This window comes from Heterodontus francisci, chromosome 4 (genome assembly GCF_036365525.1).
Source record: "Heterodontus francisci isolate sHetFra1 chromosome 4, sHetFra1.hap1, whole genome shotgun sequence".
Classification (NCBI taxonomy): Eukaryota; Metazoa; Chordata; class Chondrichthyes; order Heterodontiformes; family Heterodontidae; genus Heterodontus; species Heterodontus francisci.
In genome coordinates, this window is record NC_090374.1 from 55474852 (window position 1) to 55488924 (window position 14073).

The 14073-nt window shown below is 44.1% G+C and overlaps 1 protein-coding gene across 1 annotated transcript in view; it reads left to right on the forward strand.

Moving 5' to 3' along the window:
• The window catches only part of mrps27 (mitochondrial ribosomal protein S27), a 99461-nt gene that overhangs the window by 46564 nt on the left and 38824 nt on the right, over positions 1-14073 (forward strand). The window contains exon 5 of the mRNA XM_068029563.1: positions 12987-13101. Coding sequence (XP_067885664.1) covers positions 12987-13101 — 115 coding nt within the window. The remainder of the gene's footprint in view (positions 1-12986; positions 13102-14073) is intronic.

The window sequence follows — 14073 nt, forward strand, 5'->3', positions numbered from 1 at the left end:
TATTCAAATTGGGATGGTCGCAGGGGGCCGCCATGAGGCCTCGCCCCTGCTGGCAATAGTGGGGGCAAAGTGCAAGCTGGATTGTGTAAGAGCTTGCAATTCAGAGCAAGACAGAAATGGGCTGACTTTTACCAGATGGAGGGGCGCATGCATGGGATTTACTCCGCAGAGCCGCTGCAATATTAAATGCGGCGGCTCATTTACATGGCCAGGGCAGACCGCACGCCCCCCCCCCGATGACGTGGGCAAACCTCTCCAGGAACCATTTTCTGGGCCCCCCCCACCACGACCTCCTACATCAGGGGCCGGTAAAATCCAGTCCAAGATTTCAGAACTGTTCTAATCTTAATATTACTTTATTTCCGACTTGATTGCAAAACTCCTACTGCATTGTTGGTCTTAAGAGGAGCGGGTATGTGGTTATTGACTATATTGTAAGTTTTCTTTTGGAGTAACCAAATTTAATATCCCTCAATGTATTTCCAAGTACAGCAATAATTATGACAGGAGTGAAATGTAGTCAGGTGGAAGAGACTGCTCATTAAGGAAATAAATCTGATGTCCGGGAGGTCAGTAGATGAACAGTGGCAGACTTTTAAGCAGATATTTCATAACACTCAACATCAGTCATTGGGAAAATGCTTGAGTCCATTATTAAGGAAGAAATAGCAGGACATTTAGAAAAACATAATGCAATCAAACAGAGTCAACGTGGTTTCATGAAAGGGAAATCATGTTTGACGAATTTGTTAGAGTTCTTTGTGGATATAACAAGCAGAGTGGATAAAGGGGAACCAGTAGATGTTGTGCATTTGGATTTTCAGAAGGCGTTTGATAAGGTGCCACATAAAAGGTTATTGCACAAAATAGGAGCTCAGGGTATTGGGGATAATGTGTTGGCATGGATTGAGGATTGGCTAACGCACAGAAGGCAGAGAGTTGGGATCAATGGGTCTTTTTCAGGTTTGAAAGCCGTAACTAGTGGGGTGCCACAAGGATCGATCCTAGGGCCTCAGCTGTTTACTATCTACATGAATGACTTAGAGGAAGGGACAGAGTGTAGTATCCAAATTTGCTGACAATACAAAAATAGGTGGGAAGGCCTGTTATGATGAGGACACAAAGAATCTGCAAAGGGATATAGATAGGTTAAGTGAGTGGGCAAAAATTTGGCAGATGGTGTTCAGTTTGGGAAAGTGTGAGGTAATCCACTTTGGTAGGAAGAATAAAAAGGCAGATTATTATTCAGATGGAGAAAGACTACAAAATACTGTAGTACAGAGGGATCTGGGTGTTCTTGTGCATGAAACACAAAAGGTTAGCATGCAGGTGCAGCATGTAATTAGGAAGGCAAATGGAATTTTGGCCTTTATTGCTAGGGGGTTAGAGTTTAAAAATAGGGAAGTCCTGTTACAATTGTATAGGATGTTGGTGAGGCCACACCTGGAGTACTGTGTACAGTTTTGGTCCCCGTATTTAAAGAAGGATATACTAGCATTGGAGGCAGTTCAGAAAAGCTTCACTTGGCTGATTCCTGGGATGAAGGGGCTGTCTTATCGAGCGACTAAACAGGTTACGCCTTTATTCATTGAAGTATAGAAGAATGAGAGGTGATCTTATAGAAACATATAAGACTTTAAGGGGGCTCGACAGGGTAGATGTTGAGAAGATGTTTCCACTAGTGGGGAAATCTCGAACTAGGGGACATAATTACAGAATGAGGGGGCACACATTTAAAAGTTGAGGACTGGGACAGATCAGCCATGATCTTATTGAATGGTGGGGCAGGCTTGAGGGGCTGAATGGCCTACTCCTGTTCCTATTTCTTATGTTCTTTCTGGTCTTATGTCCTTACCTGGTCTGGCCTACATGTGACTTCAGACCCACAGCAATGTGGTTGACTCTTAAAATGCCCTCTGAAATGGCCTAGCAAGCCACTTAGGGAAATTAGGGATAGGCAATAAGCTGGCCTTGCCAGCAACATGCATATCTCACAAACGAATAAAAAAAAGAGAAGGGTGCCTAATCTTGCAAAGATTATGTTGCTGACATGTTATTTTTAAAGTAACGGTTTGTCATCTGAGGTTCTTATAATGATCAAAACGCCAAGGATGCTAAATATATATGACTGTATACTTGTTTATATCATTTAAAACTTGCTAACAGCCTAGAGTCACAGGTTATTGGAAAGCCAACAGCAAAAACAAGTTCATGACCTTTTAAATAACCCAATAAATGTGGTGGAAAGTGTACTCATCCGTACAGAGAAACCAGTCATGAACCTGACTGCTAGTACAAATTTGCTCTAGGCTTTTGACATCACAGCTGCTCGAATGTGACCCAGTGTGCTGTCTATTGGTGTTGCAGTTGGAAGTCTGTCTGCATTTGTCACAAGTTGGTATTTTTATTGGAAAAATATACATCCTGCAGCGAGTAGTGTTTTCCATCATTCCTTTGAGCATTGTCCCTCACAACCCCCCTGCCCCCATCCCCAACCACCAGTAAACCAGTGCCCTACCTGTTACACTGTTAATGCTCCATCATATTTAAGGTTGCCATTTTCTATTGCAGCCTAACTTTGATTTTTTTTTCTAATGTGTGTGGTATTGGGCAACTGATGTTAGAACATGACAAAAGTTCTGTTCTCAAAATAAAATCAACCAAATTATTTCTTTTAAAATTAACGCTGTTTGGGTAGAAATTACAATAATTCAGAAGAAATTCTCCATAATTTCAAAATTTGCAGATGACCTCAAACTTGGAAGTATTGTGAACTGTGAGAAGACTTCAAGAGGACATAGACAGGCTGGTGGAATGGGCAGACATGTGGCAGATGAAATTTTATGCAGAAAAATGTGAAGTGATATATTTTGGTCGGAAGATTGAGGGGAGGCAATACAAAATAAAGGATACAATTCTAAAGAGGGTGCAGAAACAGAGACTTGGGGGTATATGTGCACAAATCATTGAAGGTGGCAGGGTAGGTTGAGAAGGTGCTTAATAAGGCATTTGGGATCCTGGGCTTTATAAATAGAACCATGGAGTACAAATGCAAGAAGTTATGATGTACCATTATAAAACACTGATTCAACTTCAACTGGAGTATTGTGACCAATTCTGGGCATTACACCTTAGGAAGGATGTGAAGGCTTTAGAGAGGGTGAAGAATAGATTTATGAGAATGGTTCCAGGGAGCAGGGACTTCAGTTACATGGATAGTTTGGGGAAGGTGGAGTTGTCCTCAGAGAAGAGAAGGTGGAGAGGAGATTTGTTAGAGGTGCTCAAAATCATGAGGGTTCTCGACAGAGTAGATCGGGAGGAACTGTTCCCGTTGGCAGAAGAGTCGAGAACCAGATTTAACGTGATTGGCAAAAGAAGCAGCGACATGAGGAATTTTTTTAATGCAGTGATTGGTTAGAATCTGATATGTACTGCCTGAGAGTGTGGTGGAAGCAGATTCAAAAGGAAATTGGATAAGCACCTAAGAAAAAAATTGCAGGGTTCTGGGGGAAGGCCAGGGAGGTGGGACTAGCTTAGTTGCTCTTACAGAGAACCAGCACGGACATGATAGGCCAAATGGCCTCGTTCTGTGATGTATCCATTCTATGATTCTAGGTGAAATCTTTTGACAAAGTACCATACAAAAGGCTGGTTAACAAAATTGAGGCTCATGGAATAGAAGCTCAGTGTCAGCTTGAATAAAAAATTGGCAGTGGCATGTATAGCATGACTGGCTTCCGAATAATGTGGATATCGGTACCAGTAGTGAGAACTGATAGGTTTAATAGATTTTTGCTCATCACAGTAAGGGATGTTAATGGGCATACAGTACCTGGTACAGCACAAGCAGATTCAGAATAAAGTTCCCTGCACTCTGCCCCAACTATGTGCCCCAGCCCCACCCTCGTTAAAGCCCCACTGTGACACAGTTCTCCGTTTCTCACTTAAGCTATCCTGTGGCCTCTCTAAGTGAAATTACCAATTAGTGCTGAATTAGAGACAGTTTTCTGCGACAACTGGATTAAAACTGCCCAAGATCATTTTCAAATAAGGCCTTATAGCCAGCAGACTGACGAGCCTTTTATCCCATCAGTCTGGATTGGATTTGTACATGAGTTTCGGAGATGAAAGACCAATGCGTGCTGCTGTTTTAAACTACGCTTTTGAACTTCAGGCAATCCGCTGGGGTGCCATTCAACTTGTAATGACCAATTTTAATTTATGACAGCAAGGTGCCTGTCACACACAAACCTATTTAATATGCTTAATCGTCTCCAAACTCTGTTTTAGTTTGCTTGACTTGGATTGTACACACTCCTATGGAAACTCACCTAAGCTCAGAGAACTTAGACACACTTTGCCTTAGGGAACCCTAAGTGTAGCTAGGCATATTGATCGCTTACTAGCATGCAGCACTGGGAAGCTTTTCATTGCTTAGCCAGTTAGGACCATTCTAGTTATTAGACCATTGGATTTCAGGGTTATTGGAAGCTGGCTTGTTGGCATCTCTCTGGTGGACAGAACTATGCAAGACAGCTTGTGACTTGATGGTTAGAGTCATAGTCATTATGGCATAGAAGGAGGCCATTCTGCCCATTGAATCCATGCCGGCTCTCTGTAGAGCAATCCAGTGAGTCCAATTCCCTGCTCTATGCCCATCTCCCTGCAAGTTTATTTCCCTCAAAGGCCTATCCAATTTCCTTTTGAAATCATTGATCATCTCTGCTTCCAGCACCCTGGTAGGCAGTGAGTTCCAGGTCATTACTACTCGCTGTGTAAATGAATTCTTCCTCACATTCCCCATGTATTTTTTGCCCAAAACCTTAAATCTTTGTCCCCTAGACCTTGTGCCATCAGCTAGTGCGAACACCTTGTCTTTGTTGACCTTATCTAATCCTTTCATAATCTTCTACACCTCTATTTGATTTCCACTCAACCTCCTTTACTCCATAGAGAACAGCCGCTGCTTCTCCAAACTAACCTTGTAGCTAAATTTCCTCATTTCTGTAACCATTTTGGTAAATCTCTGCACCCTCTCAAGGACCCTCACATGCCTCCTAAAGTGTGGTTAGTAGAACTGGATGCAATACTCTAGTTGTGGCTTTACCAGAGCTTTATAAAAGTTCAGCATAACTTTGCTGCTTTTGTACTCAGTACCTCTATTTATGAAGCCCAAGATACCACATGCTTTGATAACTACTCTCTCAGTATTTCCTGCCACCTTCAAAGATCTATGCACGTGAACTCCTAGGTTCCTCTGTTCCTGCACACACTTTAGAACTGTGACATTAGAAGCCTCTGCCTATCCGTTCTGCCAAAATGCATCACCTCACACTTCTCTGTCATAAGTTCCATCGTGATTTGTCTGCCCGTTCTGCTAGTCTATGTCTTGTTGCAGTCGATTGGTATCATCCTCACTGTTTGTCACACCTCCAAGTTTGGTATTATCAGCAAATTTTGAAATTTTACTCTGTATTCCAATATCCAAGTCATTTATATATAGCAAAAAAAAAACAGTGGTCCTAGCACTGACCCTGGGGGAATACCACTATCTACCATCCTCCCATCTGAAAAACAACCTTTTTTTATTTTTTCTTGGGATGTGAGCCTACTGGCAAGGCCAACATTTATTGCCCATCCCTAATTTCCCTGTACCCGCCAGCTTGAACCACTGCTGTCCATGTGGTGTACGTACGCCCACAATGCTGTTAGGGAGGGAATTCCAGGATTTTGACCCAACGACAGTGAAGGAACAGTGTTATAGTTCCAAGTGAGGATAGTGTGTGACTTAGAGGGAAACTTGCAGATGGTGGTGTTCCCATACATCTGCTGCCTTTGGTGGTAGAGATCGCAGGTTTGAATGACTCACTGTTTTCTGTCCTTAAGCCAATTTTTTATCCAAGCTGACACTGAGCCTTCTATTCCATGATCTCAATTTTGTTAACCAGCCTTTTATGTGGTACTTTGTCAAAAGTTTTCTTAGCATCTATATAGACAACATCCACTGCATTCCCTTCATCAACCTTCCTGTTACTTCTTCAAAAAAGATGGCCATTCATAGCTAAAATTGTCACCAGCAGGTACAGCGAGGTAAATATCTCCACATTCATACATTTGAGAATGCTTTGCCTACCTCCACTCAATAGTCATGCAAATAGAGACAGCATTGCCCTGGGTGTTCAATTCTGTCACTATTAGAGCCAACATGATTGTCGGGCGTCAGATTTGGACAAGTTGGAATCTGTACAGAACTGTTATAGCTAAAGATGTTGATTATATGTTTCCGTCCCAAATCACCATCTAACATCTTTGTTCTGACACAATGGTTTTCACAAGCAGCAGTACCTCTGGTGGTAAATGTAATTCCTTTGCCTGAGAAAGAGAGGAAGGCTGCTGCCTCTTAAGGCCATGGACAGGTTGAATGCTCAGAATAAAGATCATGTCTGTAGTGTTGATATAATGAATTCTAAATATCGCTCACACATTAATCCATCATTACACTGTCACTACTATTACAAAGTATGTCTTTAAGAGGTGGCAAATTCTAATATTCATATACAAAGTTTAGTATTATTTTTGCAACAGCTTAAAAGATCATTTTCTGTTCAGTGATCTCCTTTCACATCGATATATGGAGGTTAATAAGATAACTAAGTTCCAGAAGTTAAGACTAAAATGCCTGAGAGTCATTTTGAAATGCTTTTTTTAAACCAACCTAATATTTGCATTTCGCTCTTGCGTAACTGATTATATTCCAGGTCGCTGTCACACAAATGATGGCACACTTTGTATATGAATATTCGAATTTGTTAGTTTTTAAAAATGCATTTTGCAATACCGATGGCAGTGTAAAGTTACATTAATATTTAAGGGATAATTTATTATATTTTTCTATTTAATCAACTCAGCAGGCATAATCTGTGTACTTGTCACTAAACAATTCTTCTTGGGCAGTCCCTCGGGATCGAGGATGACTTGCTGCCACTCTAGTTTGATGGGTTCTGAGATGGCTGATAAGTCATTTGCATGAATTGCAGTCTCTGTCTCATGAGGGGCAGGTGATGCTTGAAGGGTCAGGTAGATGAATAGTTCGGAGGTTTGTGCGTGCCATCCAATGCCTTGATCGCCTCTGCATGCTCCTGGCTCAGTCCCTGGAGGTGTACGATGCCTTCCTGAATGAGCTTTCTCCAGCTCAGATGGTCATGAGCCAGGGACTCCCATGAGTCGACAGGGTGTTTGATCTCTTCAGGGATGCTTTGAGAACATCTCTAAAGCGTTTCTGCTATCCTTCCGGGAGTCTCCTGCTGTGACCATGTTCTGGGTAGAACAGCTGCTTCGGGAGTCTGGTGTGAGACATGCGAATGACATGTACCGCCCAGTGTGATTAGCGTCCTGGTGCTGAGCAGGTTGGCTTGGGAAAGGACGCTGCTGTTGGACTGCCTTTCTATCACTGGAACAAAAACAAGAAATGCTGGAATCACTCGGCAGGTCTGGCAGCATCTGTGGAAAGAGAAGGAGAGTTAACGTTTCGGGTCAGTGACCCTTCTTCGGAACCCGATGCTGCCAGACCTGCTGAGTGATTCCAGCATTTCTTGTTTTTGTTTCAGATTTCCAGCATCTGCAGTATTTTGCTTTCTATCACTGGATTTGGAGGATCTTGCAGAGGCCTCTGATGGTACTTCTCCAGTGCTTTGAGGTGCCTGTTGTAGGTTGTCCAAGTCTCCAAAGAGGCTCGGAGACTACCACACATATTTCACGTATTATACAGTATAAATTAAAAATTTTAAATGTGTAAATTAAACTGAGGTGATACCTTGTGCTGCATTTATGTTACAGAACTACTTCGACAATGTCATTCTTTTTGTATTTGTAATTTTCTATAAACTTATAGTAGAAAACTATCTTGGTCTGTCCCATTCCAACAGCTCTATAAGTAACACTGTTTCAGACTCAAATGCATCAAATATTTGTCGACTCACTTGGGGAAAATTTTGTATCCAACATTTAAATGCTGGTGGAAGAGTTTCCGTAAGGTTTCCCACCTCTCCTGCTATAACATTGGGCAGAAGATTGGTGGAAACCCCCTCACTCCCCAGATCTGGCCACCGCCCCCCCCCCCACCACCCCCCATCCCCCTGCTGGGTGAATGGCCGCTTCTAGCCATTTTATGTCGCTTCTTCGGGAGTAGGGGCTGGCAGGGTTATTGCGGGTGATTGAATGAACCCTCGCAGAAATTCCTGCCGCAGGCTTGCTCCACTGGTCTAATGTTCTCAATCTCAAATTGTATTAAAATGTATTTGTTTTACATTCTGAGTGATTTGTATAGCACAGGTGTCAACAAGCAACTTTGCTATTTGTGGAGAGCGCGGGCTCCAGCAGCTCATGGGGACCTATGCCCCTCCAGATCTTTCTTCCCCTTCACTTCCCTCTGACCCCATCCATTCTCCTAATCTGACCCCTTGCTGTGATTTCACAATACCCTCTGACCTTCCCATCTCTGAAGCAGACAATCTGTACTTAATGATGGACTCAATTTATCTCCTTACGCCCCCACCTCAATGAATTTTGCGCTCGGCATGACATTGAGCTCCTCTTCCACCGCCCTCGCCTCTGGGCTCACTTCTTTGGCCAAGAGTCCTTCCCCCGACCAGCGGAACCTTTCACCAGCCTTCAGTACTCTCCCTCCACCTGGACCCCTCCCTCTGGCCTCTTACCCACTCTTGATCTTTTCATTGAGAACTGTCAGCGTGACATCAGGCATCTTAATTTCTCCACTCCCCTCACTCAGTCTAACCTGTCTCCCTCTGAACTTGCTGCACTCCAATCTCACAGGTCTAACCCCGGTGGTGCTGTTGTTGTCTGGCATATCCACCTCTACCTTGCAGAGGCTGAGTGCCAACTCTCAGACACTTCTTCCGACCTCATGACCCCACCACCGAGCATCAAACCACTGTCTCCAGGACTGTCACTGACCTCATCTCCTCTGGAGATCTTTGTTCTACAGCTTCCCACTTCATAGTCCCGCAACTTTGGACGGCCCGCAATTACCTCCTTCCCAAAATCCATAAACAGGACTGTCCTGGTAGACCCATCCTTTCAGCCTGTTCCTGTTCCACTGAACTTAATTCTTCCTATCTTGACTCTATTTTTTCTCCCCAGTCCAGTCTCTTCCCACTTACATCCATGACTCTTCGGATGTCCTACATCATTTTGACAGTTTCTAGTTTCCTGGCCCTAACCGCCTCCTTTTCACGATGGACGTCCACTCTCTCTATACCTCCATCCCCCACCAGGACAGTCTGAGGGATCTCTACTTCTTCCTTTTATCTTTTTGTGGGGTATGTCGAATATTTATTCTTCCAGTTCTACTCAGGCCCCCACCCCCAACTCCTTTTCCGGTACATTGATGACTGTATCGGTGCTGCTTCCGGCTCTCATCCCGAACTGGAAAACTTCTTCAACTTGGCTTGAAATTTCTTCCCTTCTCTCACTTTCACTTGGTCCATCTTCGACACTTCCCTTCCCTTCCTCGACTTCTTTGTCTCCATCTCTGGAGATAGGCTGTCCACTAATATTCATTATAAGCCCACCGACGCTCACGGCTACCTCAACTATACTTCCTCACACCCTGCATCCTGTCAGAACTCCATCCCATTCTCCCAGTTTCTCCATCTCTGATGCATCTATTCTGAGTTGATGATCCATTTTGGCCTCCTCCTGAAGTCCCCACCATTACAGATGCCAGACTTCAGCCAATTAGATTCACTCCACGTGATATCAAGAAACGAATGAAGGCACTGGATACTGCAAAAGCTATGGGCTCTGACAATATTCCGGCAATAGTACTGAAGACCTGTGCTCTAGAAATTGCTGCGCCCCTAGCCAAGCTGTTCCAGTACAGCTACAACACTGGCATCTACCCAGCAATGTGGAAAATTGCCCAGGTATGTCATGTACAAAAAAAGCAGGTCAAGTCCAACCCGGCCAGTTATCGCCCCAGCAGTAAAGTGATGGAAGATGTCATCAATAGTGCCATCAAGCAGCACTTGCTTAGCAATAACCTGTTCAATGACGCTCAGTTTGGGTTCCGCCAGGGCCACTCAGCTCCTGACCTCATTACAGCCTTGGTTCAAACATGGACAAAAGAGCTGAACTCGAGGTGAGGTGAGAGTGACTGCCCTTGTCATCAAGGCAGCATTTGACAGAGTATAGCATCAAGGAGCCCTAGCAAAACTGAAGTCAATGGGAATCAGGGGGAAACTCTCTGCTGGTTGGTGTCATGCCTAGCGCAATGGTAGATGGTTGTGGCTGTTGGAGGTCAATCATCTGAGCTCCAGGACATCACTGCAGGAGTTCCTCAGGGTAGTGTCCTCGGCCAAACCATCTTCAGCTGCTTCATCAATGACCTTCCTTCAATCATAAGGTCAGAAATGGGGATGTTCACTGATGATTGCACAATGTTCAGCACCATTCACGACTCCTCAGATACTGAAGCAGTCCGTGTAATAATGCAGCAAGACCTGGACAAATCCAGGCTTGGGCTGATGTGTGGCACAATTGTTACTTGCCACACAAGTGCCAGGCAATGACCATCTCCAACAAGATAGAATCTAACCATCTCCCCTTGACAGTCAACGGCATTACGATCACTGAATCTCCCACTATCAGCATCCTAGGGGCTACCATTGACCAGAAACTGAACTGGAGTAGCCATATCAATACCGTGGCTACAAAAGCAGGTCAGAGGCTAGGAATCCTGTGGTGAGTAACTCACCACCTGACTCCCCAAAGCCTGACCACCATCTACAAGGCACAAGTAAGGAGTGTGAGGAATACTGGCCACTTGCCTGGATGGGTGCAGCTCCAACAACACTCAAGAAGCTCGACACCATCTAGGACAAAGCAGCCTGCTTGATTGGCACCCCATCCACAAACATTCACTCCCTCCACCAACGCACAGTGACAGCAGTGTGTACCATCTACAAGATGCACTGCAGCAACGCACCAAGGCTCCTTAGACAGCACCTTCCAAACCCGCGACCTCTACCAACTAGAAGGACAAGGGCAGCAAATGCATTGGGAACACCACCACCTGCAAGTTCCCCTCCAAGTCACACACAATCCTGACATGGAACTGTATTGCTGTTCCTTCACTGTTACTGGGTCAACATCCTGGAACTCCCTTCCTGTGGGTGTAACTACACCACATGAACTGTAGTGGTTCAAGAAGGCAGCTCACCACCTCCTTCTCGAGGGTAATTAGGGATGGGCAATAAATGCAGGCCTAGCCAACAACGCCCACATCCCATGAATAATTTTTTAAAATGGAGCAATTGTGATATGTCTTCCTTTTTCCTGAACCGACGATTCCCCCCCCCGCAGTGGTTGACAGGGCCCTTAACCATATCTGACCCATTTCCTGCATTTCTGCCCTGACCTCTTCCCCTCCCTCCCAGAACTACAACAGAGTTCCCTTGTCCTCACTTTCCACCCCACCTGCCTCCACATCCAAAGGGTCATCCTCCGCCATTTCCGCCAGCTCCAGTGTGATGCCACCACCAAACACTTCTTCCTCTCCCCTGTCAGCATTCCAAAGGGAATGGTCTCTCCGCGACACCCTGGTCCGCTCCTCCATCACCCCTGACACCTTGGCAGCTGCCCATGCAATCGTAGGCAGTGTAATACCTGCCCTTTTACCTCCTCTCTCTTCATCTAAGGACTCAAACACTTGTTCCAGGTGAAGCAGATATTTACGTACTTTTTTCAATTTAGCATACTGTATTCGCTGCTCATAATGCGGTCGCCTCTCCAATGGGGAGACCAAGCGCAGATTGGGTGACTGCTTTGCGGAACACCTCTGCTCAGTCCGCAAGTATGACCCCGAGCTTCTGGTTGCTTGCCATTTTAATTTACCACCCTGCTGTCACATCCATGTCTCTATTCTCGGCCTGCTGCAGTGATCCAGTGAACATGAATGCAAGCTCGAGGAAGAGCACCTCATCTTCCGATTAGGCACTCTACAGCCTTCTCGACTGAATATTGAGTTCAACAATTTCAGAGCAGGACTACCTTTTTTAATTTAATTTATTTTTTTAATCATGTGCCTGTCTTAAACTTGTTTTACATGTTTTTGCTTTTGAACAGAGCTGTTCATTATTCTGCCACTGGACTATTGCTTTGTCTTTTACTACAACTGTTAGCACTCCCTTTGCCTTTGTTCCATGACATCTTTGTCATTTAATCTCTCCTGCCCACTGCCCTATCACACACCTTTTACCCCACACGCCCTTTCACTTGCTCAAAGCCTATTACATTTCTAACCTTTGCCAGTTCTGATGAAAGGTCACAGACCTTAAAGGTTAACTCTGTTTCTCTCTCCACAGATGCTGCCAGACCTGCTGAGTATTTCCAGCACTTTCTGTTTTTATTTCAGATTTCCAGCATCCCATAGTATTTTACTTTTAACTTTGCTATTTGTCCTTCCCTGATGGGACCACAGAAGTTTACAGTAAGGAAGGCAGCTATTCAGCCCATCATGTCTGGTGGTCTGTGCTGGCTCTTGCTAAGCAATTTAAAATGAATCCCACCTTCTCTCCATAGCATCATCGTTTACTCGTATCAAATATTTAGCCGCTTTTCCTTTAAATGGTGCACTGGCCTCTGACTCAGCTACTCCCTGTTGTAAAACATTCTATCCTCTGACTACTCTCTGAATAAAGAAATTGGTGGAAGATGGGAATTGGTCCACAGCTGTAAAAGAGTCTGTCTATCTGTTTGCAGCATTTTCTGGTTTAAATGCAATTAGCCATGTTTGATTCTCAAGTGCAACAGAAGCTTATGTCCGTCATTTCGGTTTGTATTCAACATCTGATCCAATGTTAGTCCTATGTTGTTTCCCTGAAGCATTAGTTTAATGGTTTTTATTAAAATAATAAAGGGCATCAGTTTTGAAAATTACCTTTTCTTCACCTCCTTTCAAATTTTAGGTTTCGACATAGTCCAAACTGCTGGTATTTGAGAGATTGGACTATTCACAGCTGGATTCGACAGTGTTTGAAGTTTAATGCGAGGGACAAGGCCTTGCACACCCTGAGAAACCAGGTACAATTAGTAAACTACTTAATTGGATAAATATGTCTTGCAACTGGACACCATTTTAAGAAGGATGAAAGAACATCACCGTTTGGAAAAATAAATCTTAAAATGGGTGAAGGTTATATTATTTCTATTTTAATACTCCTGGCATTAGTTGCTGGCATTACAGCCTTGGTCCAAACATGGACAAAAGAGCTGAATTCCAGAGGTGAGGTGAGAGTGATTACAGTAATGAGGAGCTGCCATCGTATAATGAGTTCTTTTTATGTTGTTTGTACCCGTCATCTGTTTGTCTGTGCCCTACCGTGACTTCTGGCTGTGTCTTCAGAGTCAGATTTCTTGCATAGATGGGCCCAGTGTCCTTCTGTACCGCATGCTTGCACAGGTCTTGATGCAGGACAACGTTGCAGTGGGTGGGACAGACCACACCGACCACACAGCTTGCTTGCTCTTTTTGACCACCTAATCATGTCGATTCTGTTGGCAGTACCTAATGCTTCCAGGTGCTGTTGTCCAGTTACAATGGCTTCGTATTTCCTGCCATCTTCCAGCAGTGCATCAATGCTGTGACCTTTCTTTTTTTTTTCCAAGAGGTCCTTCTGAAACATTTCAATTGGTGTTGAAGTAATCAACAGCTCCATTATTTGGTCTGACAGCTCAGCTTCTGAAAAATCACATTCGTTGCCCTTGCTACGGCATTTACTGATGAACTGATCTATTGATTCCTATGGTTGTTGCCTGTAGGACATCAATTCGAGGCGGTAAATTCTAAAGTTCACTCTTAATCTGAGCTGATCTTCTAGCACTTTCCATATTTTTGTGGGATCTTTCTGGTCCTCCAAATAAGCGAGATGTATTGATTCCATGTACTCCCCCATTTTCAATTGCTATCATTATTTATACAACCTGTTTTTCTAGTTCTGTACTCAATTGGTTGGTGAAGCATAACTGCATTCTCTGTTTGAAAAGTTGGAACTC